This window comes from Bos indicus, chromosome 8, assembly GCF_029378745.1.
Source record: "Bos indicus isolate NIAB-ARS_2022 breed Sahiwal x Tharparkar chromosome 8, NIAB-ARS_B.indTharparkar_mat_pri_1.0, whole genome shotgun sequence".
Lineage (NCBI taxonomy): Eukaryota > Metazoa > Chordata > Mammalia > Artiodactyla > Bovidae > Bos > Bos indicus.
This window is the reverse complement of record NC_091767.1, coordinates 60724890-60742799: the sequence shown is the minus strand read 5'-3', so window position 1 is coordinate 60742799 and position 17910 is coordinate 60724890. Positions and strand designations below refer to the sequence as shown.

Sequence of the window (17910 nt, the reverse complement as noted above, 5' to 3'; positions counted from 1 at the left end):
AGGGACTCTGAAATAGGGGTTTCTTGGTTGGAAGAACATACTGAGTAGTTAGCAATTTCTACTAGGAATAAATTCGCCTTATGAAACATCTCCTGGAGACAAGATATTTGGGATCCTATGCTAATAATACCAACAGAGTCGCTTATTTTCCTTCATTCTTCCTCCTCAATAAACTGTCTGTGCTCAGTTGCTCAGGCATGTCTGACTCTTTGGAACCCCATGGACTGTAGCCTGCCCGGTTCCTCTGTCCATGGCATTCCCCAGGCAAGAATAGTAAAGTGGGGATCGAACCTGCATCTTCTGCAGTGGTAGGCAGATTCTTTACCACTGAGCCATCTGGGAAGCTAAATAAACTAGGAATACACTAGATATAACCTAAATTCTAAGACTATGCAGTATAGCTGGATTTTTTATTTCCTTCAACATCTATTTAGCCTGGTCAGGCAACTGTACTTGAATTTCTTACACCCCAAAAATCCCTTCTTTTCTAATTTTCTAATTCAAGGACAAATCTTCTCATATCTAAACTATTCAGGCAGACAACACAATCCCCACCACTAGTCTTTCCACCCTCTCAACCAGGGATGACAGAGTTTTCCAGGGTGGTCAATTACCATCAACTAGAACTAGTTACATGGAGTGCTAGGCTGAGAAAAATACTAAGTCTAGGCTCAGTGGGGAGAAGCACAGTATTGTATGAATGAGGGCTACAGTAGGGAGTAAAAGCACATACATATCCCTGATTGAATAATCCTATATACAAATGGATGAATTCTGAAAATCAGTCAAGTTGGTGATTTGTCATTGTCATGGCTTGCTCAAAAATCCAGTTTCCCATTACCTATAGCATAAAGTCTAACCCTCTGATCTGGCATTTCAAGGTTCTCTACAATCTAGCTTTCAGCTACCCTTCCAGATCACCCATTCTCTCTCCCTCTCTTACTCTTCCCCCTTGAACTCTATTTTAACCAAACAAATCTAATCATTGTCAAATGAATACATCAAGCACATTTAGGAGACTGAGTTTTTGCTAATTCCATTCATCTTGCCCTAAATTCTGTGCTCCTTCTTTTCCACTTTCCTAAACTTAACAATGGATCCAGTTTGAATCACCCATAGTGATCACTCCCATGCTCCATAAAGCCCCTGCCACGCATCTCTAGTGCTTACCTGGCACCCACCATCTACTATGATGTTGTGTTATTTATACGTGTCTTGCCTTATCTTATCTGTTAGACAGCAAGCATTCTCCTTCATACAGACTGTTTTCTAAGAGCTAGCACAGGGCCTGAAAATGCTAATGATGTTGAAAATATGTGGTCTTTTTGTGGTTCTCAGATCAGATTGTATTATCATTTCACTGAAAGTGTCATCCATTGATTAATAGTTCAGAATTACTTACTTTTTTATAAAGAACACTCTAGAGAAAAAAAGAGTGATTCTATCAAGGAGGAGAATAGCAGAAAGACTATATAGCTTGCTTCAAGCCTTAGTGAGTTGCATAAAGATCAGGGAGAAAAAAAAAATTTGATTTCTACTTCATTTCTTGTCATTAAAAACTCTCTTTATTGGCTATAAAAATTGACTCAATAATATAAATGCCCAAATAATTAAATTATTGGGTAAATGCTCATTAGATGGAAGATTAAATACCTTCCCAGATCATTTTTACTTAGATACTCGACTCATATAAGCACATCAATTGAGACCAGGCCAATCCAGATATAAGAAAATCTAATGGCTCAGGAAAATGTCTAAGAGCTTTTAACTAGGCTATCATAAACTCAAAAACTTAGGGAGTTCCCAGGCAGTCCAGTGTGGTTAGGATTCTGTACTTTCACTGCTGAGGGCCTGGGTTCAATCCCTGGTCAGGGAGCTAGGATCCCACATGCCACACAGTATAGCCAAAAAATTAAAAATAAATAAAATTAAGCTGAGGTTTATTCTAAGTATGGAGGTATCTAACATCTCTCTGAAATTACTTTGATCAGAACCAAAGTTTATGTTTTTGCATCCTCCTGAACCCAAAGGTACCAACTTGAGTATCAGACCTTAAAGAGTTTGCTCTGTGAGCAGGATGAGGGATGGGATGATTCATGGAGTCAGCAGGTAAAAGATCTGCCTGGGCATGGGATATTCACCAACCCAGTATAACTCTGAGAACAGACTAGAAAAACAGCTCACCCTTTGCTGTCCACCTGAAACTGTCACAACACTGTAAATAGCCTATACTCCAATACAAAACTAAAAATTCTTTAAAAAGAAAAACAGCCCAGCAGTAAGATTATCTCACTTCAGAGATTTCTTCACACAACAGCCCCTTATACTAACACTTTCAGTTTTTAATTTGCTCAAAAGACCAACTAGGGAGAGAAGGGAGACAAGTTAGGCCTCTCAGGGACAAAAGAACCACTATACGTACAGTACATGATTGACAAGTGCCAAAAAAGAGGTCTACATGAATTGTTAAAGGAATTGCCGGGGGTGGGGATATGGGTGGATTCAACAAAAGATTATGAAAGGGGTAGCATTTGAAGATTTTTAAAACACAGCTTTGAGACCTAAAGAAAAAAATATCTGGGACGTAGGAGGGAGATTCAAGAGGGAGGGGACATAGGTATACTTACGGCTGACTCACATTGTTGTATGGCAGAAACCAACACAACATTGTAAGGCAATTATCATCCAATTAAAAAAAAAAAATCACTGCACTCACATAATCATTTGGGCTATACTGGATTCCAGGCTTCCCAGGTGGCACAGTGGTAAAGAATTCGCCTGCCAATGCAGGAGATGCAAGAGATGCAGGTTCAATCCCGGGGAGAAGAAGATCCCCTGGAAGAGGCAATGGCAACCCACTCCAGTATTCTCGCCCGGGAAATCCCATGGACAAAGGAGCCTGGCGGGCTACAGTCTATAGGGTCTCAAAGACTCAAACGCAACTGAGAGGCTGAGCAAACATCCTGGATTCCACAAAGAGGGCACACTCCCTCTCTCTGAGAATAACAAAAGTACAGTTTTCTAGTGCTAAAATCATTTAAACTGCAACCTGAACTAATGGAAGGAAGATCATATTACAAAGCTCCACTTTCCATTCAGCAAAGTATTTGGAAGGCAGAATTTTAAGCCATGGGAAATACAGAGAATCACATAGAAAACAGAGACTGATGTGAGCACTTAGGAATGACACAGTGCTTCCAAATAGGTAAGGCTTCTCCACCATTCTACACATTCATGACGAAGGAAAATGAGACAAAGACTACAAAATAGAAAAAAATAGTTACAAGTCATACAAGAAATTTGAGTTGCATGAGCTATATCTACTATTCAAAACATCCTAAACCCCTAACATAAATGAGTATCAAAATATTCACTGAAACACTTCATTTAAACAAAGCATATATTATTTGTCCTATAATTTACATAAGATATAAACAAGCACACTAAAAAAGACTGGAAAGACAGTAAAATATAAACTATTTTATCTATAGATGGTAGTAGCTTTATAGATAAATTATATTCTCCTTTAGCTTATCTGCGGCTTAAAATTATTCTACAACAATCAGGAGTTACTTTCATGGGAAAAAAGGAGGAAGGGAGAAATTTTTCTTTTAATGCCAGCCAGATATTCAAAATTTTAGCATTCAAGCTCAGACTTTCTCATTTCCCTTAACAAAAATATTTAAATCATAAAATGCCTTGCCTCCGGGTCCTTGACATCAGCAAAGTTAACCTTCCTGGTGTGTATTCACTCATGAACAGAGTAAGCACATGGCAAGAGTGGATGGCACTCACACAAGAGGTTCTAACATTCACCTTTATGTTTGTGACTGGCGTTGAGCTGGCCTGTCCATAGGAAGAAAGAAGCCTTAAACGAACCGGTCTCCCCCGAGCCTTCTTGGCTAGGAGCAGAAGGTAAGTAGCTGTGAGGTGATCATACTGCCACTGGAGAAAAGAAAATCAAGTTGTTTAGAAGACTAAACTTGCTTTTGACATCATCTTTATTTTAAATGAATATTTTTCCCCAATGTCATGACATTCAGAGTTTAGAATTTTTTTTTTAAGCTTTACAAAGCATACAATGAAAAACAGCAATCCCCTACACCATACCCCCACACAATTTCCACTCCCTAAAAGGTAGCACGTTTTAACACTTTCAGTTATTTCCTCTGTATTTCTAAATCAATTGATTATACAGCTTTAAATTGTGGTTTAGTGTCAGATATTGTCTCTAGCTTTCTTAATATGGAAAAAAGAAATTAGCTCTATTTCAATTCCTTCCTTTTACCCCAACACATCTCCTTCCTGTATCCTACTATAATTTTATCACAATTTTTAGTTAAATCACATTTATGTTATTATAATCACGTAAATAGTCCTTACAACTAAATAAAGGTAATGTCCAAAATATTTAACTGGTACCCTGACATCAATCGGAACAGAGGCCAAAAGGTGAGTAGAGTCCTGGGGAACCCCTGCCATGCCAATTATTAAACTTTTTAATTATTGGATGAATGGGAGGTAAATTTTTTGAGATTTTGCATGTCTGGTAAATGACTATGCTGTTCACACACTTGATTCTGGTTTGGCTGAGTATGGAATTCTAGGTTGACAATAATTTTTACAGCTTTGAAGGCACTGTCCCATAGTCTTCTCACTTTTAGTACAGTTATCAGAAAATTAAGTCTTTCTGATTCCCAAACCTTTGTGTATGACCTTTTGCTTCCTGTCTCTAGAAAATCTGGACCTCCTTTTTCACCCCTAGTTTTCTGGAAGTTTACTAAATTAGGCTTTTGTGCAGATTTATTTTCATCCATTTTGCCAAGCCCTAGTTGCTTATACTTTCACTTCTGGAATATTTTTCCTCATACTGTTTCTTTGATGGTTCCTTCCCCTCCTGTTTTTTATTTTCCTGCAGCTTCTATTATGTGTATGTTGGACCTTTCTTACCTTCTCTTCTCTTCGTGCATATATTTGTCTTTAGGTTCTACCTTTGAAAGATTTCACATTAACTTCATTTTGAAATATGTCTACTGAGCTTTTCATTTCTCTGGTCATATTTTAAATCTTCAAGAGCTATCTCTTAAAATGTTCTTGTTAAGTCATCTTATTCCTATTTCGAAAAAGAAATAGCTTCTCTTATCTCAAAGAATAGTAATTATTGTTTCTTAGCCATTTTCTCCCACTCCCTGCATTATCTGATTTTTTCTGAGTATCTACACTTTTGCTTCACTCTCTCCCCGACCCCATTGTTTTGATCTTTGACTTTCATGTTGGAGGCTGTCCTCAAAGGTCTGGTGATCTCTGGCTGATATGTCTCTATTTAGAAGCAAAGAGCATACTACACAGCTAAAAGACTCTATGTGTAGTTTGGGGCAGTTCATTACCTTGGGGGCTTCTCTCTAACACAGCAGTCCCCAACCCTTCTCACCCCAGGGACTGGTTTTGCGGAAGGCAATTTTTCCCCAGATGGGGGGGTGAGGGGAGGATGGTTTCTGGATGATTCAAGGACATCACATTTATTGTGCACTTTATTTCTACTATTATTACATTGTGATACATAATGAAATAATTATACAACGCACCATAATGCAGAATCAGATTATCAGGTATTAGATTCTAATAGGTATGCAACCTAGATTCCTCACATATGCAGTTCACAGTAGACTTCACACTCCCATGAGAATCTAATGCTGCTGCTGATCTGACAGGAGGAGCTCGGGCGGTAATGCAAGCGATGGGGAGCAGCTGTAAATACAGATAAAGCTTCACTTGCTTACTCTCCAGCCCGCTGCTCACCTCCTGCTGTGTGGGCTGGTTGCTAAAAGGCTGTGGACCATACCAGTCTGTGGCCCAGGGGTTGGGAAGCCCTGCTTTAAGGTTAACAGGCAGGAAGTTGAACTCCCAACCATTGGTTTAATAGGTCTCTTCTCTTGGCTTTTCCCTAGAGATGAGTCTCCCAGTATTTTCCCCAACCCCACTGCAGTTAGGATAAAATCCTGATCCCAGCATTCTCAGAGTTGAATAGGGAAGGGAGTTAGAGATGGTGGTTCACTGTTCAGGAAGGGGATTGTGTGTGTCAATGCATCCATTTCAGAACGGCTCATCACCCCCACCTGAGCTGCATCTGGTACAAGAGCATGTCTGGTTCAGTGTCTCTCCAGTATTCTGCTGGAGTGGGGGAAAGGTTATCATGCAGCACAAGGTAAAGAAAGGGACCTAGCAGTCTAACTGCTCCTAACAGAGACTTCCAACCAATCTTCCTGGTTGCCAGCCTGCTCACTTCCCTGACTCCAGAGGTTCCTAGGACCTCTGGTTCCTGAGCCTTTCTGGAGGTCCAGGGACCTAACAATTTGCTTACTGCCTTTTCCCACTCCATGCACTTTGCTTTCAGTTTTCTCCAAAATGCTAGGTCAGCTGCCACTTAGCTATTTAATAATTTCTAAAATTTTATTGACATGCCTTTTATCTCCTCTTTCATTCTTTTCATTGTGAAATGTTTGCCTTTTTAGTCCTTTATTATTATTTTAGTGAGGTTTTAGGAGGTGTTGAATATAAACATGTCTGTTCAACCCTCATGAAAAACTAAAAGTTTCCAAATAATGTACTCAAGACTATGAGACTCTCTGTCCTGTAAAAGTGTTAAAATTTAAAACTAAATAGTATTTTATGCTATGTATCTCTCACAAAGGGGTCATGTCTCACATGTCATCTCTCACATGACCCAAAGAGGTCTACTATCACCTCTGATTTTATTAATAAGTTTTATCTGTTAACATTTTAGATAGCCACAATTGTAGTATATACTTGGAAACTGACATAATGGACATATCAATCTAGTGGAAGAAGTGTAACACTGTGATAAATTATCATGGAATGTTGCCTTTCATTCAGATAAGTTGGGGAGAAGAAGGATGGGAAAGGTTTCATGGAGAAGGTACTTGGAAACTGGGTGAAACTAACTCTCTACTCTCCAAAAGTTATGTTCAAGATTTTATTTATTTAACTGTTTATTCATTTATTTATTTGGCCGTGCGGCATAGCTTGTAGGATCTTAGTTCCCTGACCAGGTACTGAATTCTACACCCCAGGAATGAAGTACCAAGTCATAATCACTGGATCGCCAGATAATTCCCATGTTAAAGGTTTTTTTTTTGCACTGTGATAAATGCCTTTTTGAAAGGGATGCCATAAACTGATTAGAGACAAGGTTTCAGAAATAAGTTGCCACTTGCTTGTCAAGGATGGCATAACCCAGGCATTGTAAACAACACTGGGAAAATGCTGAGTTTTAGGTGGAGTTTTCTAAACATACCTCAGAGCTTAATAATCATCCTGGAAACTCTCTATTTCCCTAGGCAAAAAAAGCATCCTTTTAATAACTTTTTTGCCACAGCTACTGCATACTATTTATTATGATAATATGCACAGAGGAGTTCTGTGTTTAATAACAGATAAATCAATGCATTAGTTATGCTTTCCAGGTGATGTCAATCCTGAAGTCTAACACAACCAATGTCTCTCTTATCTTTTAAGCAGCTCCCTCTTTAGAAAGTCAAATGTCTGAGAGTAAAGCAAAAGGTTTACCTGTTATAAAGAAGGTTCTACTTCCAGGAAATGAAAAACATTTTAAAATCCCCAATTATTGTTCACGCAAACCAAATGTTAAAGGACTGCTTGGGCTGAGGACAGGCAGCTACTGGATCACAGGGTTGATAAACTGAGGAGCGGCCCAGTCTCCTTTCCCTGACCTTGCTCCTGGGGTATAGCAGTGTCGTCCTGAATTAATTCTCACAACCACACAGGATTATGAGAGACAGTGCAGGGAGAGCTCACGAAAGAGCAACTGTCCGAGAAAATCCTGAGTGCATATTTATTGAGTCTCCTTCTTGGACAAGGAAGTCATGTAGTAAGGCTTTGAAGATAAGGAAGTCTGTTCTACGTGCAGAACAACACCTGCTGAGGCTGACGTGTCAGCCAAGACATCTGTCTTAAGGGCGTGAGAAAGAGCATGTAAGGAAAGGGTAAGACAGAACAGTGTCCAGAAAACAGGGTCTTGAGAATGAACAACATTTATATTCCCGCAATGGGGCCCTCAATCTTGAAACCTCCATCACCAGAATACATGAGAGTTTACACCACAGGGGTGAGGGGAAAGGATCTGTCTTGGTCTGGAGGTCCTTGTGTGCACATGGGACCTTCAGTGAAGTTCCCCAAACAGATAACTGGCTGCTCCACAATCCAGAGCCCCTCACAGCTGGAAGACGAGGGGGAAAGTGAGGAAAGCAATGAAGAGGAAGCTCTACCACCACTGGAGGAAATCTCAAGAGGGTTAAAACAAGATGGCTCAAAATCATGACACATGAGAGATTCTCACTTCCAATACAAAAAGCAGTTTAAGAATGCTCAGGTATATAATATATAAGTGGTAGTTCCAAAAGTTGAATGTTTGTGAATAATATTGTTTCTCTCTCTTTACACCAAGATCAGCAGCTCCATACCCAGCATGGATCACATTAAACTGATCTCTGTCCTGTCTAGCCAGCCTGAAATGCAACAGCAGAGTGCCCAAGACACCAGGAAAAAAAAAATGTTAACAAACCATGGCTGATCTCAAACCTAGTTTTCCCAAGGCTCTTTAAACTGGAAAGTACCTAGAATCAATGTGAATTCTCTGAGACTTCCCGGACCAGGATTTCTCAACTTCAACACTATTGATAATTGACCTGGGTAATTTGTGGCCAGGGCCTATTTTGTGTACTATAGGATATTTAGCAACATCCCTGGCCTCTACCCACCAAGTAATATTGGCATATACACACACCCTAGTTGTGACAACCAAAAATGTCCCTGGAAGGGCAAAATCACTCCCAGTTGAGAACCACTGACTCAGACCAATCCTTCACGATGAATCACTTGGGTTCTACTAAGATGCAGATTCTGATTCATTCAGTAGGTCTGAGGTACACAAAGTGATGCTGCTGGTCATAGATCACACTTTGAAGAGCAAGAACCTAGAGTAGTACCTCCCAACCCCTGTCTACATACTGCAATCATTTGGGAAGCCTTTAAAAATTCTGATGCTTAGGCCACACCCCAGATCAATGAAATAATAATCTCTGGGGTTGGGATTTAGGCATCAGGATCAAAGTTCCTAGGTGATTCCAATGTTCAGCCAAGGTTTTGAAGATGTTGTCTACTCATCCCTAGGACTAGAAAATAAGTACAAACAGGTATTTAAGAATGAAGGGAAAGTACTCAAGAAGAAAACTATTACTCTCCTCACACATTCTTGATGTTTGTCATGCCCAGCTTTCAAGACAACTGAGATATTTAGAGAGATGTAATACCAGAAAACCATCTCTATCATGCTTCATTATATTGTTTCATAATTCCTATTTCCATTTCAGTTTCAAGTTTGAAAATTATATGTATACACCACATAAAGGACACTATTTTAAAGACTTTTTACCCAAAGATTATTGAAGTTTTGAGTGTGTTACTTTTCAGATTCAGGTTTTAAAGTTTGTGAATCTCCTGCCAAAGTTTTTCTGCATAAAACAACAGGATACATAGGATTTGCTTTGAAATGTCTTAGCTAAAAAGGACAGATGGAGGACAGTGCTGGGATACAGATAAAACTGGCAAAATGGTTCATCACAGCACTGTTTATAATAGCCAGGACATGGAAGCAACCAAGATGCCCACCAGCAGATGAATGGATAAGAAAGCTGTGGTACATATACACAATGGAGTATTACTCAGCCATTAAAAAGAATACATTTGAATCAGTTCTAATCAGGTGGATGAAACTGGAGCCTATTATACAGAGTGAAGTAAGCCAGAAAGAAAAACACCAATACAGTATACTAACGCATATATATGGAATTTAGAAAGATGGTAACAATAACCCTGTGTACGAGACAGCAAAAGAGACACTGATGTATAGATCAGTCTTATGGACTCTGTGGGAGAGGGAGAGGGTGGGGAGATTTGGGAGAATGGCATTGAAACATGTATAATATCATGTATGAAACGAGTCACCAGTCCAGGTTCGATGCACGATACTGGATGCTTGGGGCTGGTGCACTGGGACAACCCAGAGGGAGGGTGTGGGGAGGGAGGAGGGAGGGGGGTTCAGGATGGGGAGCACAGGTATACCTGTGGCGGATTCATTTTGATGTTTGGCAAAACTAATACAATATTGTAAAGTTTAAAAATAAAATAAAATTAAAAAAAAAAAAACAAACTGGCAAAATGTTAATACCTGTTAATTAAAGCTAGAAGATGAGTACATGGAAAATCATTGTTATTATACTAGTCCCTCTATAGATATTTGAAAATTTCTATAATAACAATTGAAAAAGCAATTTCTTGAATCCAAAATATGGCTTTCTATTAAAGATCATCCCAAAGAAAAAGTCATGATTATATGAAACTCGTCTATGTGAAAACTTCAAATTTTCACTGTAAAAGACGAAGGCCCTGGGACTTCCCTGGTGGTCCAGTGGCTAGGACTCCTGCTCCTAATGCAGGGGCCTGGGTTCAATCCCTGGTCAGGGAACTGGATCCCACATGCACAACTAAGAGTCCACATGCTGCAACTAAGACCTGGTGTAGCCAAATAAATACTTAAAAAAAAAAGAAGGAACTGACATATCCAGCAGCAGTTCCCAATTCTTGCCATTTCCTTTCATTCCATTGAAAAAGTAAATTATCACTGTTTTCCAGATATGTTCCATTTGTCTGAAATTGTCTTTCAAAAGACTTACTGTGTCATTCAAAAGAATTCTTTTGTATCTACTCACTGAAAAAACTTGTGGCTTAGCAAAGCTTTGGTTAGTTCTTTAAAAAAAAAAATCTGCTTAAGGCCTTTACCTTTCAAGTTAGAAAAGAGGAAAAAGCAAACACAACTCATAGGTGATGAAAGACACGGTAGTGAACCAGGAGGTAAGCTGGGTGCAATCCCTGCCCATCATGTCAGACTGTACTCAGAGACAGCCTCTGTTTCCAGGAGAAACTACATATAGGATCTAGTGATTAGGCATCTAAAATGGCTAAAAATGACCCAACACCAGGAATCACATGCATCTGGTTCATGGGGGTGATGTCATGCTAAATGGGATGCTTTCAGGTGAAATGAAAACCGCTTTGTGTTCACCTCATTGCTACAGCAGAATCACACTTCTGTGTTACAGAATTTAAAGGTGTCAGAATTGGAACTCTGAAAATTCTCTGGATTCGTCTGATCTGTTTCTTAATTTTTTTTCCCATCGTAATTCTCTTTGTTCAACCTCATTTCTAAAGAGGATATCTAGCAGATGTCAGAAAAGAGTTGAAAATATACACAAACATAAACTAAGTGCAATACAGTATTTTCACCCAGGATAAAATCTTAGGCCTGAAAAACGCTATACTATTTTTAATGTACTGATAAAAAAAAAAGATGAAACAAAAGATAATACTTTCAAATTCATGCTGTATTTCTTACCAGTGAAATTAAATCCTCCATAGTTTGCCTGTTATTTCTGTGATGCACAGAAAGTTCTGTTACACAATCTTCATCAAGGTGAATAAGCTAGAAAACAAATTTTATCGATTTTATTAACATTAATAAAATATATATGGTTTTGAAACCTTTAAATTATCATAATTACGTTATAAAATCAAACGCCAACATGTAAAAACAACATGAGTTTGTCAAACTCTTAGTTAAGAATAAACATCCTCCACAATTTTTAGAGATATAAGCAGATAACAATAAGCAGTTCAAGAAGGTGATGAGCTCTCTTTCCTAGCTTTTCACGTCCCCATCATCATCTGATTGACTGCTACAATTCTGCTGTGCAGCCCAGGGACTCTATTCTCCTCCCCTACTGCAAGACAGGGATCGACATTTGCATCAAAGAGCAGCCACCTAGGCATCGAAAACTAGGGGCTGCACAAGAGACTGGGTAAAGAGTGGGTCAGACTTGTAGCATATAGTCTCCCAGGTTATGTTTGGGTTCAGCACAATCCAAGGAGCCCTTCTGATGGTGCCACAGATGCTGCACAATCATCATTATGATGAAGGCACTGGCAAAGCACAATTGTTAAAAGGAAGAAGTAATACTGCCTCCAAACATTATTTTGATTAAGGACAGAAATGATCCAAGTAGCCTGACCCCTGCAGAATGAGACCTCACCAGAGATGGGACCAGAAATAGGTTCTCAGAACCAAACAAGGATCACTGAGAATGAAAAGGCAGGTAGGGTCTGGCCTGTCCCTGCAACAGGAGTTCAGAAAATCACACAGGAAGAGAATTATAAGGAATGTAATTATAAAGTCACATTTCCAATGTAAGAGTTCACTTCACAACAGTCCCAGTAAGTGAGGTTTCACTTTCTACTTAGTCTTCATCTCTAGAACAGCTGGGATGGTTAGCTTCTTCCTCCTCGCCTAAGATTTGTCTCCTTCTGATTCCTACCCACTGTGAATTGCTACAATCCAACAGCTGACAGGCTTTAGAAGTAGATGACCTTGGTTTTAATCATTATATCACAAAAGAACTATGTGATCTTGAGCATGTCATTACACCACCCTTAGTCTCAGTTTCATCACCTGTAAAATAGAGATGGCACCTGCCATGTAACACATGCAAGCTATGTGGAATACTACACGAAGAGGCCCTCAAAAAATGGTTAACTGTTTTTACTAACAGTCTTAATTTTATTTCCTCTTTGGTATAAAAGTCTTTCATAAATTTGAATATTCCTATTATCAACAACCTTTCTTCTCCAAGCATTCTCTTTTCCAGTCCCCTTAACAACTGTTTCAATGATTAACTCCTCCCAACCATTTTGGTCCTTTCTTTTGATCACATAGTTCATGCTGTCACTGACCCTTAAGATCCAAGAGAGGTTTGCCCAGCAGAAGGCAGAGCACTATCATGACCTTCCCTTGTTCTGGACACCATAGTTGTCACAACAGACTCAAGGGAAAATCATGCTGCCACCATGAAACTACAGGGACAGTACAAACAATGACCTGTATGACTGGCTGGTACCTCACGGGCCATGGAGAATGCAGAGACCACAAAGGTTTATACTGATGGTTCTAGAAAAGTCAACCACAAAGGTTTATACTGATGGTTCTAGGAAAGTCAACCACAAAGGTTTATACTGATGGTTCTAGGAAAGTCAACAATGCCATAAGTAAGTTTTCCTTGTGATGCTTTGACCTTAGCAGTTCCCCTAACTGTAGATTCCCACTTCAGGAAGAACTCAGACTCAGAAGCCGGGACACTTTACAACTCAGCTGGGTATCTTCTTGTTGATACCACTGCTCAAGCATGAAAGACAAGATTTCTGGGGTTCCCACCATGATCTTAAGTTACTCTCATAAAAACAAAAACCTCTCCCCCATAGCCTCTTGCTCTGTACTTTTACCACAGGGTACGTGGAGGAAAGGAAGGAAGAGTAGGAAGGAGATGCGATCTTCTTTGCTGGGCTCTTGAACTGGAAAGAATGAAAAGAGTGGGACAAGACACCAAAGTCTGAAAAATATGGTTTCTCAAGCTGGGTTTTTCAAAAAGGTTCACTACTTTAAGTACTCTGAATTCTCAGCCACACACACTCCAGTTAAACTAAGTACAAAAATGTGTACCAAAAGCCAGCCAATTATTTTGGATTATCCGTGCCTACTACATTTCCTGTTCAGTAGGGCAGAAAATGGAACTGAATATAACTTCTATTTGATACAATACTTGAGTACTACAGCTACATGTGAAAATGATAGGGGAACATGCATACAGTTAGAGAACAGCATCTCTACCTTAAATATCCAAGTAAATCTGAATTATTTTTTATAGCTCACCCTTGATGAAAGACAATATTGAGGCAGACAAGCGAATACTTCAAAAAGCAATAATCCCTTATGGCTCTCCTGTATATAACTCATTTGATCCCTGCAATAGCTCAGTAAGGCAGATGTAACAGATGAATGACATTACTTTTAAAGCTCTCTATAAATGACAAAACATAATCCAAACATACAGAAGAAGCTGACATTAGAATACCCACATTAGAGGTGAGAAAATGCAGACTCAGAAAAATTTATGCCATTTGCCCAAGATGGGCATTTTTCACCCTAGCTTAGGGTTCTTCCTACCACACCACAATGCCACCTTTCTGAGACTCTGTTCCAATAGCTATTCCAACAGAAACCAGACAAGTAACGCTCATCACAGAGGCTACCGCTACACAGAATACAGGACCTGAGTTTCAACTGTTGACCTGTCAGATCCATTATGTTCTGGAGCCCTTCTGTTTGGGTTAAGATCCTGGTTCTACATTACTAGTTATTTGACCTTGGGCAAGTTATCTCATGATTCTGTGTTCAACTGCTTCATTTGCAAATGGGGACAATAACAGTACCCACTTCAGAGGGTTTGTATGAGGGTTAAATGAATTAAAAGAGTTAAAAACATAAAGCCCTTAAGGGTAGTATCCTAAGGGCTCTATTATTATACTATAGTACTATAACAGCACACTTTTCTATTACAGTAAGTATTCAATATATATGAGCAATTATTATACTAATATGTAAGGGAAATCATATACATTTTCAGAACACTCAAAACCTCAAAACTATGTATCTTACTTTATACAATGCCCCAATTTAAAATAATCTTCGTGCTGTTGAAATCAGAGATTTTCTTCATTTTGGCATCTATTCTATTGCAAACAGTAGCATATCCTCCCCTGTTAAGGATCACTGCCGAGAAGACATGCAGAGCCCTCCCACACATGGAGAAATGATGACCCCCAATGGCTGAACACAGGCATTGGCACCACACATGGTCACCATCCCACAAGGGGCACAGCATAGCTCCCCGGCCCTGCTGCCACACTGCTAGGAGAGCATACGTTCTGCTGTTTGTAGGCTCTCAGTTATTAGCATTAAGCTGCTGCTCTAATTGTGTTTGCTCAGTAGATACTAAAGATGTCTTAAAGGGTGAAAGGAAAGAGGGAGAAGAGACATTTCAGAGACTGACAATTACAGGAGAATCAGGAGGGATTTCAGATCAGGCTGTGTGGTCCTAATAGGGGACAGACTAGTGAGAAGGGGTTAAAAACAAACAGCCTATTTTTCCAAGTATTTATATTTATTGGTGTGATTCTTCCAGAAAGCAAATACCCTACAGCTGTATCAGGTCTACAATGTGGCGTGTCTCCAAACTACTCTGTTGATCCATGCACAAACTCCACATCACTGTAGACATTTCAGATTACCAAAAACATCCCCAATTATCTGACAAGGCTATTAAAACACTTCTCCTTTAAAGCATTAAAGTGTTTTTCTAACTATACACCTGTGTGAGGCTACCTTTTCTTCATATGCTTTAACCAAAACAATGTTATCAAAACAGAGTGTAGATGCAGATGAATACCCAAGTGTCTTCTATTAAGCTAGACTTTAAAGAAATTTTCAAAGACATAAAGCAGTGCCACTCTTCTCACTATATTTATTTCTTAAATAGTTATGTTTAACTTATTGATTTCCTTGTCTATGAAAAGGGGATAAGAATTGTACCAATTTTGATGCCTACGCCTTCCATACTGGCTCTGGGTTTTGCCTTGTGGCTTGCTTTGGCCAGACAGTAAGTACAATGAAAGCAGAGGCTTGAAAAATGCTTGAGTGTTAGGGCTTGCCCACTTTCTTGCTTCTTTTGGAATCCAGCCACCATATCAAGAAGCCCAGAGTAGCCTGTGGACACAATGTGACCCAACAAATACCCAGCATAAACAGATGGGGGGTTTTTTTGGCCATGCTATGTCACATGTGGCATCTTAGTTCCTTGACCAGGGATCAAAACCATGCTTCCTGCAATAGAAGCATAGAGTCTTAACCACTGAAGCACCAGGGGAGTCCCAACAGCTGGTCTTTTGAGTGAATCTTACACAATCCAGCCATGTTAGAGTCACCAGTTGACTGCAGCCACACGAGTGACCTCAGGTAAGACCCACACAAGAACAGCCCAGCTGAGCCCCAAATTACTGATCCACAGAAAATGTAAATTATTATGGTTTTAAATCACTAAATTTGTTTTTTTTAATGTAGCAATAGTTTATTAATATACAAAATGTGGCTACCTCTTACATAAAATAAACTGTAAAGATTTACTAAGTAATACAGGGAACTATCAGTCAATATCTTATAATAGTCTATAATGGAAAATAATTTGAAATATATATATATGCATAACTGAATCACTTTGCTATATATCTAAAACTAACAATATTTTAAATTAACTATAATTTTTTCAATTACACATATTCTTTAGTAAAGCTCACATTTTTATCAAGTTCAAACTTCCATTTGTTAAAAAATATTTTTAAAACAGTAATGTAGGAATGTTTGTTAATATAATTGCTTAAACTTGCATAGCACTCTGTGTTAAAGCTTCTTCCTATATATATATTAAACCAGTTCTCAGGGTGTGGTGTGGTCTACAGACCCTGGAGGATCTCCAATCAAAACAACATAACAAAACAGACAATGCAGAAGCAGGTGAGATCCAAGTGCCTTCATTTAAGCTAAACTTTAAAGAAACTTGCAAAGATGTAAAACAATGCTATTCTTCCCACCACATTTATTTTTCAAATAGTCTTTTTTCATAAAAATATTTATTTGTGATAAACTGTAACAGGTATAGTACTGTTACTTTTAAGTGAATCAAATAAATATTTTAATACATTAATATTAAGAGCATAAAGGGGGCCTCAGACTTAAAAGTATGAGAACCACTGCAACCTCGTAACTACTCTGGGAATTAGACAAAGAATAGGTTTAACCTACTTTTTACAGACGAATATACAGGTTTGGAAAAGTTAAGTAACCCGCCCAAGATTCTCAGAGCACTGTTCACAATCCTGACTATGTGAGAGACACCTGGGAGTTTTTTTAAATATCTACTAATCGTTGTGGGAGGGGGCACAGGCACTTTTTAAGGTCCTTGTGATTCTCATGTGCTGGCCTGGTTAGGCATCACTGTCCAAGAGATTAACAGGTGAATGTATAGTTCAGTTACAGTCTCCCAAACAGCAATCTGACGAATAAGTCTACAAAATATATTTTCTTTTATACTTAGAACACATCACTGTACATCCTAAATCCACACAAAGTTTTTTATTTGTTTGTTTTTTAATTCTACTTACAGGAGCATTGCTTTGCCACTCAACAGGACAGTTGTAATCGTGCATGATCCAGGGGTGGTTCAAGAGATTTCTCATAGCAATCCGTTTCTTTGGGTCCACCTAGTGGCCATTGAGAGGTAGCTGGAGATTAACATTTCAAATAGAGAGCATAGAACACCTTTTTCTCCTGAGAACTGAAAATTCATCAGAACAGATGTAAACTTTTATCATCACAAAAATGCTGTCAAAGACCTTAAAATGGCCTTGGAATAAATTCTTTTAAAAAGGGAATAGAAGCAAGAGAACTATAGCAACCAACACGGCTTAGAAGATAAATGTTTAACAAACATGAACTTCATTGGTATGGACATTATTCATGAAGTTCAGTCAATCTATTGTATGATGTAATAGTCTTTTGCTGGAAAACCTATTCACAGGAAATATTCACCAATTTAATATTCAAGCAGCCACAATGCAGGGCATTCACACTGAATATGCAATCTCTACCTCCGGTGAGCTTACAATCACATAGAACAAGTTGAAAAGCATACCTTTCTTTTCCGTTTGTAATTTTCAAATGTGAGGAAAGGAAAATTAATCAACACAGATTAAGTTTTGGGGAGTTTAGAAGAAAGGATGAGGTGTTTTCAATCTCATTATGGAGATTTGGTGGTCTGGCCTACTTAATCAAGGTGGGTGAGCTTGAAGTAAATTTTGAATAAAAAGTAGAGA

General features: G+C 38.8%; 1 protein-coding gene across 4 annotated transcripts in view; it reads right to left on the bottom strand.

The window, feature by feature from the left end:
* MELK (maternal embryonic leucine zipper kinase) overlaps positions 1-17910 on the bottom strand; it is an 84887-nt gene that overhangs the window by 17825 nt on the left and 49152 nt on the right. For all 4 annotated transcript variants that reach the window (XM_070794764.1, XM_070794761.1, XM_019966212.2 and 1 more), the window contains 3 exons: positions 17200-17298; positions 11492-11578; positions 3817-3945 (listed from right to left, as the gene is read on the bottom strand). In XM_070794764.1, the coding sequence (XP_070650865.1) occupies positions 3817-3945; positions 11492-11578; positions 17200-17298 (315 nt within the window). The remainder of the gene's footprint in view (positions 1-3816; positions 3946-11491; positions 11579-17199; positions 17299-17910) is intronic.